This window comes from Osmerus eperlanus, chromosome 1 (genome assembly GCF_963692335.1).
Source record: "Osmerus eperlanus chromosome 1, fOsmEpe2.1, whole genome shotgun sequence".
Classification (NCBI taxonomy): domain Eukaryota; kingdom Metazoa; phylum Chordata; class Actinopteri; order Osmeriformes; family Osmeridae; genus Osmerus; species Osmerus eperlanus.
The window spans coordinates 16,453,241-16,466,652 of NC_085018.1; the positions used below are offsets into that span (position 1 = coordinate 16,453,241).

The 13,412-nt window shown below is 45.2% G+C and overlaps 1 protein-coding gene across 5 annotated transcripts in view; it reads right to left on the bottom strand.

Annotated features, from left to right (window-relative positions):
* Nucleotides 1-13,412, bottom strand: part of LOC134022368 (band 4.1-like protein 1) — a 46,663-nt gene that overhangs the window by 21,173 nt on the left and 12,078 nt on the right. For all 5 annotated transcript variants that reach the window (XM_062463852.1, XM_062463860.1, XM_062463868.1 and 2 more), the window contains exons 2-3: nucleotides 3,123-3,257; nucleotides 2,632-2,799 (exon numbers count right to left, since the gene is read on the bottom strand). In XM_062463852.1, the coding sequence (XP_062319836.1) occupies nucleotides 2,632-2,799; nucleotides 3,123-3,161 (207 nt within the window). In that variant the 5' untranslated portion in view covers nucleotides 3,162-3,257. The remainder of the gene's footprint in view (nucleotides 1-2,631; nucleotides 2,800-3,122; nucleotides 3,258-13,412) is intronic.

A 13,412-nucleotide genomic window follows, 5' to 3' on the forward strand; every position in this document is an offset into this window, starting at 1 on the left:
AGGTATTCATCCAGTACATTTTGGAACCTTGTTTAGCTGTAATGAGTGTTGAGATTTCAACCATGCTGTATATGTTAGCATTGGCAAACAGCAAGACAGCTTCTGGTTTTGTTAACACAGTGTAATAGTTGAGCACTTGAGTGCTGTATTATATTCATGGTGCTTAAAATAGTTGACAAAAAGGATCTCAGAACAAAGCTGTCAACATGGCAAGCTAGCACTAGAACAAAAGCAACACATTCAAATCAGATAAGCAGATGCTGCTGCTGAACTTCACTGTGGTATGTGTCTCCTTTTTTTTATTTCTAAGACAGTGACAGGTAATATCCTGTCCCAATAAGCCAACCATTATTCTACCCAAAAGACCAGTTGATATAGCACGTCATAGAACTACACAAACACTCATATACACACACATTTTAGTGCACTTTTCCCTGGGGGGTTTTTACCAGAGCACTGTGTGTGGCTCTGTGGGTTGTGAGCATCTGGGCGACTTGAACGGCTGCCTTCCGCAGTCACGTTTTGGCAATGACAGTTAAACAGCAAGCTGTTGCCAGGGAAACAAGATGCAGTTTGCTTCTTTCCCCTATCTCACTCCTCAATATTTCAAGGCCAGGGCGTAAAGATGAATCCTCTTAAGTCTGCTTTTGCCTTGTGTGTGTGAATTGTGGGTAACGCATGAAAAGCTCTGAAGAGTATTGACTCTTCGGGTGACCAGTAGTGTCACCCACTACAGGTCACCACAGCAATGTAGTGGGTGGTGGATGTACAGGGGAGGGTGGCTGTATGTTATTGGAGAGCTGGTAGAAATACGTGGGCACATTAGTCAGACAGAAAAGTCTTTCTCCATGGACACACCCTTGATTCAAAGCAATTAATTTAACTCCACTCTCCAAGCCCAAGCAATCCCCGTCATTGTTCTCCAGAACAAAACCGAATTGCACAGTAATTTCGCGTACTTCCTAGCTCATCACCAAAAGGATGTTGCTAGTGCACACCCCAGCACAGTCTGGCTTCTCCATGCGTGGGCTGGTGGTGCAATGCCCCAGTGGGCAGAGAGGCTCCCAGAGGTGTGCAGGGGGGCCCGGTGCCCAGAGAGGCCAAGCAGCCATGACGAGATGGGATAATTAACCCCTGAATGTTGCAGCTCTTCCCGTGAAAGTTGTCACAAAGTGGTGCCTGCCTTTGCTCAGTGCTATTATTATTAACCCCTGAAGCGTGTAGGAGGGTTGATAGGGCAGGCCTGACATTCCAACTCAGCAATTAGGCACAGGAAGGAGCACGCCTTTCTAGGAATGAGGTGAGAGACTTCTGATAATGCTGTACAGCAGCTGGCTATGTAAACAGGGTGTGTAGAGAGTGATTCAATAGTACATCTTGAAGCAGACTGCTATATTAAGAGATTCAAGGAGGGGTACAAGTCAAAGGCATGGATCATCATACAGTGAATGTGTGTTTTCCATTGATATCTCAAAGACTACCCACACAAGGTGACGCCTTCATCACACTCACACACAATCACACTACCGTATGTTTGTAAAGGGTTACACCCATTACCATAAGTAAGGGGCTGCTGTCATTAACACCCAACCAATAACACTATCCTAGTTTCTCCTTGGTTGCACCTGAACAGCAACATTTAATGACTATGGATTTCCCATCATTCTTTCCCAGGTTGTTATGCAAGGGTGGATTTCATCCGACCTGTCTTTTCTACTCTGCCATGTTTGTATCGAGGAGAGGGATGTGGGGGAGGAGGTGCAGAGAGAGGGCAGGGTGCCATACGGCTCCCTGGCCACTAACAGCCTGATGCCATATGCCCCTGCCAAAACAGACGCATGATGGTTCAACACAGAGACATGCCATGCCGATTGAACAGCTTCTCTTTGCCCAAAAATTCATTTTAATTTCACTGACAAGCTGAGGGGAATAACTGTAACATAACTCTTGCAATGGGACAATATTCTCTCGATGTCATGCCAAGGGGGGTAGACAAGGAACAGGAGAGGGTCGGCACTGTTCAACTCTGATACTGTGGTTGCCATTATTGGCTAGTTACATGCTCCACTGTTCCAGCAGAAACCCATATTTGCTGAACATATGACCACTCACTTCTCCTATCACAACACCCTTTCACTGTCAACATATTGTATGTCTTCATACAAATGCTCCCAAACAGCATGTAAAAAAAGAATGCACCAACTGTAACGTGCAGCATAGTCAATTGAAACAATGGGAATAATTGTGGAGGATGAGGAATCCTCGTACTGCACATGTGCTAACATGCTCCGCTACTCCTCTACAGGCCTGTTATGTGGGTGTGTTCACTAGAATGTGCAACCTTGATTCGGCCTTGCCCAAGCTCCCTGCGTGAATCTCTCCCTCTGTCATCCTCTGTGTGACTGCCTTATCTGTTCTCTGCAGCTAACACAACACGAACACCTCGTCGTGAAACTAGTTGCATCTGCTGCAAGGCGAACGACAACAAAGAAAATACATTTGTAGTAATGTCATATTGGGCAGTGATCAATATCATTTCTTGTTAAATTCAAAGCAGAACGGGTCCATGTGATCCTGTGAATGAAAAGCATCGTACTATATCGGAGATCATAGTCATCCTCAGATGCTTACCTCAATTGCTGCCTCGTATTCGGTGGTATCAAGAAGGGTGACCTTGAATGGGGCAGTCTTTGGCCGCTTGGAGGACTTCTGTGGTGATTTGGGCATCTTGCTGGGGGTGGTTTTCTCTGACAGATCATCTGTGTCCCTGTAGTCATCGAGAGGTTTGGAGTCTTGATCCTAAGGGCAAAGGATCAAACAATCACGGCTCAAACTTCAGCAAACCATATTATCTTGTAGACATTACAAAATGTTTGTATATGTGTCAAATGGAGGGTGATAGCATGAAGGGCATAAATGTTTTGTGGTGTTCAGCATGATAAAAGGTAGCAGAAATACTACGGAAGATGATGGTTGCATCCCAATATTCATACTACAATCATATTTAGTATGCCAGGAAAATATTTAAGATGTCCCAATACATACTGAGTCAATGTAAATGTTTACTTTTTGCAGTATGCAAGCCAGCATGCTATTCTGGTTATTCTGAAAAAATGTCTTACATGTTTGGCCATCTTGCCATCCGAGGCAGAGTCCTGCATGACTGCTACTGCCCCCCTCAGGTGGGAGGACTCTTCTACAGCCTTCTGTACCAGACTCAGCGCCCAGCTCTGCAGCCAAAGCAACTCAGCTCAAACCTGAGGGGGGGAAAGAAAAACACAGAACTTGTAAAACCTTACTTACTGGCATGGTAGTGGTATGTGTTGTGTTGTTTGCACAATTGCAATTGTGCAACAAAAAAAACAAGGAAGCAGTCGTGGAAGAAAGTTCTGTCCATCTCCACTAGAACAGTGTGACTACCAATCTAGGTTCTGGGCTTATAAGTATTAGACAGACATCTGATTGGAGTGAGAGTTTATCAAACACCTCGACATAAATATGACCAGTTCGGACACATGCGTAAAAGTAAAGTCTTATTGAAGGTCAGAGGATGGTGTTCATCGTGAATTGACAAATACAAAGATAACATACAGCCAATTGAGGTTTGGTATAGGCAGGCAGAGACAGAGACACTCACAGTAAGAATACAATATGTGAATGAATGAATGAATAGCTTAGAATTCATGACCAGACAATAAGGCACTAGCTGATCAACTGATTGTGATTAACAGAAGCACATCTAATTTCTTCAACAAGGTCAGTGAATGATCCTTATACAGCTACTCAACTTCCATGCCACCGAATAAGGAAAATAAATTGTCAGAAAACACATTCTGTGGTCAACTTGTTTTAGTGACCACTCAGCATTACTGAAAGCACTTTTTCATCAAAGACATCCATGTCAATAAAGAAAATCCCTTGACAAGTATTTAATTTCGACAATCTCTGTCGCTAAGACTATAATCACAGAAAATGCAAGTTAATTAATTTTGCCCTAGGCAAGATAGTGGGTCTGAAAATGATGAATATGCATATGTAGTGATGGAGTACCAGTATTTGCCTAGTTATTACTCAAAATGAGTCCTATTAGTATATTAATACGGTCTGCATTCAGTATGGCCAAAGCTGGTGGTGTGAACAAAACAGCTACGGTGTGGGAGGATGTGTAAGCCCATCCATGTAGGGGAGGGGCTCTAAGGCTAGTTTAGAGACCGTCAGGCTAGGTCATCTTACAGTTGTTTGGTCATCCATTGACATGCCACTGTTGTTCTCCGTACAAGGGGGAAATGACTTTAAATGGACTCTCAGATGGCATTCCCCTCAACGCAGTCCGATCCGGTCAGCCCTCCCTCCATAGAAGACACCAGTACAGAGCATCAGATGCAGTGTCTTGGAAGCTTGTAATCCAATCCTCCGTCTGACCCCGAAGCTCCCTCTGCCCTCGCGACACAAATCATATCACCCTAATGCAGGGAGAGAGAGGAGGGGCGCTCCTCTGGGGGTCTGGGGAGGGGGAAGAGGGACTCAGCCACCCTGAGAGGGGCTGACACCTAGTGTGCGACTATGCATGAAGAGAGCCCTCCGTCCTCCTCCGTGCCGTCACACACTCGGCTGTCTCATTACTTAAAATCACACAGAATTAACCAAATTAATTTCTCTCCTCCGGGACAAAAAGAGCAGGGGGGGGAGCAGCGTGTCAGCTGCTGTGGGCCTCATCTTCCCTGGCTGTCTGTTCCAGCTGAGCCCTGGGCTGTATGGTGCTAAATCAATTTTCCGTCAGCGGCTGAATCAAGTCAATGACCGCCAGGCATACCCTCCTATTGTGCAGCGGTCTCCCACGAGTCTAAGTAAGGAGACCCGTGTACCTCTCTCCTATCCTCTCTGTCTCTTCGACAGCCTCCGTCTCACTTGAGGCGTCGCTCAATGACCCGGCGTCGTTCATGTTTGTACACCTCTTTAATCTGTGTGATTGAAAGACCCAGCAAGTGAGCCTCTGTGGTGCTGTGGTGATACACGGTAGTCATTGGCAGCATCAGCTGAGATGACAACCATATGAGTGTGCCTGTAATAGCTATGGGGTGGATCACGTTCCTCTGCCAGCAATGACACCGGTTTGAAAACATTGTCCAGGCAAACCTGACCCTTGCTTGAAGATCAAACAGCCAATCGTTCTGTTTCACACCCAATCAGTTCCGCTGAGTAAATAATTACTCACATCTTTCATAACTTTCACTTTCTCCTGGATCGATAGAAGAGCACGTATTGGCTGTGAATGATTTAGCTATGCATGATTTAAAGTGCTATGTAAGTCAATATTGCACAGTACTGCTCTGATTAGAGTGGGATGTTTAATACACAGACAAGCACACACTTCCCATTTCCCCTTTCCCTCCTCTCTCTCTCTCTTTCTCTGTCACTCTCTCACTCAAACACTCACCCATACCTTAGGTCTAATTGGGACCCCTATCCTGAGATCTTTTATGGATTCCGATTAATTACGAAATTAGTATGGGCTAATGTCACAGGAATAAGATGAACCCTCAGGAACACATTCAAATTCCAGTCACACACCATTACCTATACAACAGCCCCCCTCCATTGACACACAGTCATCACCTCTACAGAGGAGAAAGTACCTTACAGCTGCAAGCCGTCTAACACCGGTCTTTATAAGCAGACCTGCTAAGATGTTTCTATCACAACACACTGTGCTCTATTGATCAAATGCTTTATGGTTTGGTCCAGCACAGCACAAGTAGAACAAAGAAAAGAAGCCCTGTAATGACATTTTGGAACACCTCCTTTTTAGTGTACCACTGTCCATTACTTGCCTTTCCCTTTCTTTCTCATCGTTCTCATCACAAAGAAGTGGCTTTAATCTAAGAGTATAGAGAGGAGGGAGAAGAGAGAGAGAGAGAGAGAGAGAGAGAGAGAGAGAGAGAGAGAGAGAGAGAGAGCGCGTAAGAGTACTGGCTCAGCGCGGAGATTCAGTTGCTATGGTAACTGTTCTGAACCCATTTCTTTCCCCTCCTCCGGAGCGGCACATGTGACAGCGGGCTGAAGGAGAAAGGAAGAGAGAGGGAGGAAGAAAGAAAGATGGCAGGCCACAACAAGAGGCGAGGATGGGGGGATCAAGCCAGAGAAAGATCGGAAATTGTTAAAGAGGGGGGGGGGGGGGGAGGGGGGCTGCTTTAAGGGCTACGAAGGGAAGGGGGGGATTACGACACAAGGAATGCCAAGCATTACAAGGACCACACAGCTCTCCTGACCAGTCAGAGCACATGCCCCAGTCCAAGCTGCTTTGTCTGGACAACAGAGTGGGATCCGGGCCCAGCCACGGACATCCCTGTGCCGGCCGCAGGGGGCCGTTCACTGGCTCTGATAACCTTCTCCTCCCTTTGATGTCTGTCTTGACTACCTGTGGGACCTGCCAGTACACAGTCGTCTCTGACAGGGGGGTTTACTACAGCGGTGTCTGGCCAAGTCTCCACTCCAATCCCAAATCCATTCTGCTCATTGGTACTCAGGCTGTAATCCTCTTTGTCGGTGTTGCGTGCCTTTGCTGAGTGGGTAGTTCTGCAGAGTATGGCAAGTGGCTTGATTTCTGTCTTTAGGTGGGCTCTTGGGAAATAGGGAAACAAATTGTATGTCTAAACTATTGCTCCCACTTTACCATACAATAGAGACATCTATTTTGCTTTGTGTAGACAGCCACTCAGGTGGCAGGGAAGTCCTTTACTGGAGAGCTTTCAGTTTTGCACAATGACACAATGTGTTTGTATAGGCGAGTATAGAGCAGTATGGTTGCACAGTCTGAAGATCTGGCTACAGGGCCTAAACGTCTGGTCCCATACATGTCATGTGCCAGGTGTCGGTTATTGTTAAAGTCAGTTGAAAGTCAGACTAGTGCTCTGCCTTACAATCTTTCACCTCAACTGCAGAAGGCAGTGTGACTACAGTACATGAAGTGGAATGACATTTCAGACAACACGGCTTTTCTCAAAGGAAATTAGACCATTCATCTTCTAAAGGTCCTGTTAGAGCCGGTTTCTTCCACTCTGTCTCTGCTGCCCTGACCCACAGTGTCACTGTCAGGTCAAGCAGCCAGTCACCGGAAAAGAGGAAGGAGTTTCACGATGACATCTGCTATCACCACTGTCATTCACGCACGCAACAAATCCATCCAGGGTTGTCATACACACTGACAATCTCAACATGATGCCGATGGAGCATTCAAGCTTTGCCTGAGGCACAATCCACATGCCTCAAAACACATACACAAGGTGCAGTGTGTTCTTGAGGAATCCTCCTTGGTCTCCCTTCCCCAAATATGCCCTAGGTCCTTTCCTAACCCTTCCGGTGCTCAGTGTGAGCTGATGGATGCTGACAGAGAGGGCTTAGCCCCAGGCCGTGTGGCCTCCGGTGTCTACGGAGAGAAAAGGACTGCTACTTACGAGGAGTTTCACAGCTCCCACTCTCCACATTCCTGGATCCCTGCCTGGTACACCTGGACTGACCCAGGGAGGGAGAGAGAAGCGAGCCCGGGTATTCTCAGCCCTGCTGTCTCTGAACAGCCCCGGCCAGAACAAGCACTCAGCTTTGTACCAGCATTTGACAGATTCTCGGAGACATATGAGGGACATTCACGGTTTGGCTCACTCCGAAAGTGAAGTGGCTCGCAGGGGATATCAATGGCATCAAGCGCAGAGCAGGATTCTGGCACGGTGAGATGCTTCAAATGAATGTTTCACTGCATCGCTGCAAAAGTCTGTGATACTGCATCAAATGGCATGTGACCTGTTCCACGCTGTGTCGGTGTTCAGTATAGCGTGTGGGAGCACACAACTCATGCCACTGAGGGGTCTGCCTCCATGGCTGTGTTATATCAACCGACTGGAAGAAAGGGCTTTATTGATCAATGCCTGTGTCTATTGACCACACATATGAATCCATTTGTCCATTACTTCCTAAGAGGTTTTTTCTATTTCAAAGTATAGTGGAACAAATTACAAGGAAGCACACAGTTCTGGGATATTACCCTTCAGATGTATATACAGATTCCAGTCAGCAACAGCTTCTTTGAAAGTAATGGGAAAAACTGCTGGCATTTGCTCAACACTTTTATTACCTAATCTTCCATTAACGGAATGAGTTTCTCCTTTTCTTTTTCATCCATTTCCTTCCAATAACACCGTCATAATTGCTCCTTGTTCCGAAATGTCTTTGCCTGTGCAACAATGTGTGAGGGGGCAGAATTTCTCAGATTTTTCATGTAAAATCGTATTCTTTAAAAAAATGCTTTTAAAACATTCTGATGTCTGATGTCATGTTCCTGTCACAAGCATGACAACATGAACCTCTCTCATCATAACCAAAAGCTTGGCCACATTCTTCAGAGGCCCTGTCCTCTTCTCAGCCTCCACAATGCACCAGTTAATAAGAGACTGTCAGGAAGGGTGCTTTTTCCAGAAAGCTTATGGTGGATTATATACCGCTATTATCAAGGAGCCGCAGAATCGGTTTCCGTGCCTCACCCTTTTAAAAACAGCACAATTACTCCTGTTGTACTCAACCGAGAGAACTGCTGATAAAGAAACACATTTACAGTAGGATGGGCTTGTTTTGTTTAGTTCTGCAAAGTACCTTAGCACAATGGTGCATCGGAAGAACTTAACAGTGCTATATAATGAGTCTATCCAAAGAAAAGAAAAATGGAAAGGCTGCTGAAAAAGCAATAGGCCAAATACAGATTATAAAGATGATGTTGTTTGGTTCTTTGACCCAGGCTGTAGCACTTAGACAAAGGGAGACTATTCACACACTTCAACCAACCATATTTCTCTCTACAACCAATAAATCAAGTGAAGAGTTAAATACAGCTTCACAAAAAGCTCCTCCCATCACCCTGTTGAGAGTTAACTGAAAAACAATATTTGCTTTGTCTTCAACGTGGTGAGTGTGGTTAGTTGACTATTCGGATTCAGTTTCCCTTTTGATGATAAGAATAGCTCTATTCACATGCTGAGAGACAGTGTTCCATTTGAGTCTTCCCTGTCCTGATGATTCATTTGCATTTCACAGTCTGGTAAGCATACAAAAAATATGTATTTTTTTCATTCAGGGGACGTAGCCATTTTGTCATTGCACACAACGAGGGTGTGATGGTCCTTCATAACGTCACTGAGAGACTGGTGACTGCCAGAGACCATTCCTCTACTGTCCAGGAAGGTCATCGCACCTTATGCTTCCCTGTATGTATTTATGCTAATCACTGGACATAAATACCTGCCCTTGTAAAAGTTCCAACTGGGCTTTGAGGAGGCCCGGGCCGCAAACGAGGATAGAGTGACCCAGGAGAAGCCCTGGCAGTCTACTGACGCTCAGGGGGACCATGGTGTCCTTTAGAGGAGCATCCAGGTCCACGCTGCGAACACACGGTCACCTCCAACAAAGCTTTTCCAATTTCCTTTCACCCCTGCAAGACGTAGAAAGGGGCATAAATCACAATGAGAGCGGCGGGCGTCCGAGCCCTCACAGCACATTCCATCTCCCCCGTGGCCGGCCTGAATTATGGCGACATGTTTTCACTGTATTTATCTCCAGGGATCAAGATGGATCAGGAGGCCATACAACAGGAGTTATTGAGAGATTGCTGCAGTGCCCTCAAGGAGGTCAAGCATGGAAGAGACCTGGTGTATTTGGTTATGGGATCAGTGTAAGATTAGTACCATTTATCACCGCCATCACAGCTTTAGTATAAAACAAGGGAAACAGAAGGATTATTTTACAACATGCTCCTATTACCAAAGATCACACAATTATGATATTTTAATTCACACTTATGTTGCAGTATGATCTGTATGGCTCAATTATGGCGCATCTGAGAGTTTGTTAGAAGTTTGGATTTTTTCCAGACCACTTTTTCAATTCAAAGAGCATCACTGCTGTGCTCATTCAACTCTAAACACTGGGATTGAAACAATTTCTATAAAAGATAATGGGATGATATTTGCATAAGTAGCCCATCAGAATGAAAATGCAGAACGCTCCGATAAGGAAATATGCTGAGCTGGACCGTGAGAGGGCTGGCAGAGGAGAGCCATCTAGGCAAAACTAGCATCCTGCTGGTGCCCATCGGCACCCCTCTCTGCCAGCCAAACCAGGCCTGCTGTCGCCCAGCAAGCTAGAGCGAGACAGCCTCTCCTCTGCTACGTGTGGGTAATGGAGGGCTGATGGAGGAACAGGAACCATGGGCTGCCTCATTACAGACTGGCATTGGGCTGCCACTGATGCTGTAACACAGTAAGACATCAACACAGCAATGGAAGCGTTGATGGTGACTGACAGAATGACAGAATGACTGAATGACTGAATGAATGACTGACTGAATTACATATATATACACAATTGAATGGGAAAATGAATGGGAAAATGTGTCCATACTTTTGGTACCGTATTTACCTATATGATATGTCTGTACAGTGCCAAAGAATGTATCTGTGGCACAACTTGCTAAGCTGCATTTCAACAAGCATGTGAGACACTGCAGGGCCTTAGCAGTGACAAAGGAGACCACCACGTGAGAGCGTTTCCATCAGGAGAGAAGGATTCTCGACCAATCACAAGTTTACACCGTGACTGAATGATGATCCTACCCACACTATGACAGCAGAGCCTATGGCCCTAACCAGCATCACCCATACAGCTCGTTTGGAGCACATGCCCCAGTGCCCATGGAGAGGGTGGCAGAGGGCCATGCCATATGGGCAGTTTTTGTGGGGGGGGGCGTGGCACACAACCACTCAGCATGGTGAAGGAGCTGGGCTGAGGAGAGGAAGGAACTTGTCTATTGAAGCAAGTCTGTGTGATTCTGGAAGTTGTCTTAGATGTGGGTTGGAGATCCAATACATTTGAAGTGAGCACAATAAATGAATTTGGTACAGATGGAGATGTGTAGTCCTGCTGGGGAACTTGTCTCCCTCGCCCTCTTTGATGCCCTTTTACCATCTGATCAGTGAGAAATAATAAGCAGTTAGCTATCTGTCTGAGCTTCCATTCCCACTTTCACATAAAGATGGTCGATTCGAAGCAGCTGCATCACACTACGAATAATAGCAGTGAACCGTGTCAGGGTGACATTGTAATTATCACGTGCTGACATGGAAGAAAGCAGCCAAGACACTGAACAATGAGACATCACCACTACAGGAGGCACTGAAAACAGCCTCCTCATACTTAGCATTTAAATTACCTTGGCGTTTATCAGCCAGGGACACAAGGCTGTTCTGATGTTAATTATAGTCCCACACACATTAATGAGCACACTGTGCTCACTGTACCCTGTAAATAAATACAATCCATCATTTCCAGAGGGTGCCTCACAACTTTAGTTTAAACACCAATACGATTAGTTAGCATATAGCACTCCACCTGGCACACATAAAGTGGAAGTGATATATTTGATCCAGGAGACAAACTGGTTGCAGTGAGTAACAATACTGCGACAAGGTCCCACCATGAACAAAGTGTATCAACTCAGTAAATGCTAATAAAATGTAACGTACACCTGGATGTCATTTGCCACACCACAAGGTTACCCCCTATAGTATTTCTCACTGGGCAAGTGTCCTCCGGTCCTCCCACTTCACAGAAATATGGTTAGCAAATCTCTTCAGCCCGCAGCACAGTGAGACATCTGTGGCACAATCTGTTGGTAGAATCAAGCATTTATGACACAAGGTCACACTGTCATGGTGGGAGAAGGGGGGGTTGGAGGAGGGGGGGTCTTCAAAACTGAGAAGCATAAGATTCAGTTGGGAAATTATGGTTGTAGGTAAAGAAAATGTTTACAAATGGTCAGCAGCTACAGTAGTATTATCTTTTTCACTATATCAGTTGCAACAAGGATACAATAACCAGTAAAAGGGCATTTCAGTTGTCCCTTGTTTCAGTGAGGTAACACAAGGTGACTTGATAGTGACACAGCAAATGAAACAAACAGAACCTGTGTCCCAACAACTCACAAAAGTTCCCAAAACAGGTTTGTATCTAAGAATACAAGTATGAAGACTTCAAATTGTTATCACAATTTAAGGCAATTGAATTATATTTTCATCTGACATATGAGTTATGTGCTGGTAAGGCATGGGATATTTAAGAAGATTAAAACAGGCTTATGTCATTGTGTATCTTCATATAACAAGCTCCATCCTGGGAGATAGCACACTAGACAGGACCCCTAAGCCACTGAGACAATGGCTGTTGTAAGCAGACGAGAAAGCCTGAGCCAAGATACAGAGAGAACAGCACCTAATCTCATTACTATGCTCCCTGTTTGGTTCAGTTTCTGTTCATCAGCAAATATCATTCTGTATTTCTGTCCCCATTCAGACTCTGCTTGTAATCACATTCATACAGCACACTTCTGGAGCAGAGCCAGTCTCACTCAATAATTTAAATTTGCACTCAGACTGCATTCCCAGTCATGGACACTACTGAAAAGGGGATTATTTCACTGTCTGCTGTCCATGCTTGACTGTGGCACTGTCATAACCCCTTGTGAGTTCAGGAATCTTTGCAAGGTTCATACTGGGCGGTGCAGTGCTTGCACCCAGGGGTGGTATTCACAAGGGCCGTGTGAAATGGGTATAGGAGAGAGAACGCGCGGTTCATACTTTAGCTGCGACTTGCATCTTGTGAGAGAATGTCTGCTATACGCGTAAGGTCTAGCTTCTCTCTTTTGTGTTGAACAAGAGGCTTTAGAAATTTTCACAGCTTGTGTCTGGATGCACTCCATTCTCCCCGTGACACAAATGTGATCCTTAGAAAAGTTGGAACCTCACATAATAAGCCTGCAGCCACTGGACTCACTCATTATGGAAACATGTGCACACTTCAAAGAAACCACCTTGAAAAACAAGGTCAACAGCACTTGACTCGGTACAGAAAGATGTACTATGGCCAGCTAGGAAACTCCCCTACAAGCAGCAACTAAGGCACACAGTACCACAATTGTCATTATTCTGTATCTAATACTGGGTTGCTATTTTGATGTATAGATATAAAGAATTTTTTAAGCCTGTTTCAATATCTGTGTTACAGTTAAGCCACTGTGATGAAACTACTAAAGATTCAAGATTTCCATGGAAGGGTGAACCATACAAACAGCCACACAAATCTCAGTGAAGCCTAATACATTCACTGGCACCACTGATAAAATCCTCAAAACTAGCACATAGCTTCCATGTAATATTTTTTTTTGACACTTTAAGGGCATAGGCCTAGTCTTAGCATCTCACATCGCAAACATGAAAATCCATCACGGGAGAGCAGCCTTCTGAAATGAGAAAGGTGTCCCTGAGCTAGCTGTGGTACAGTATCAAGGGAAGTGATTGTGCTTTAACAGATGATCA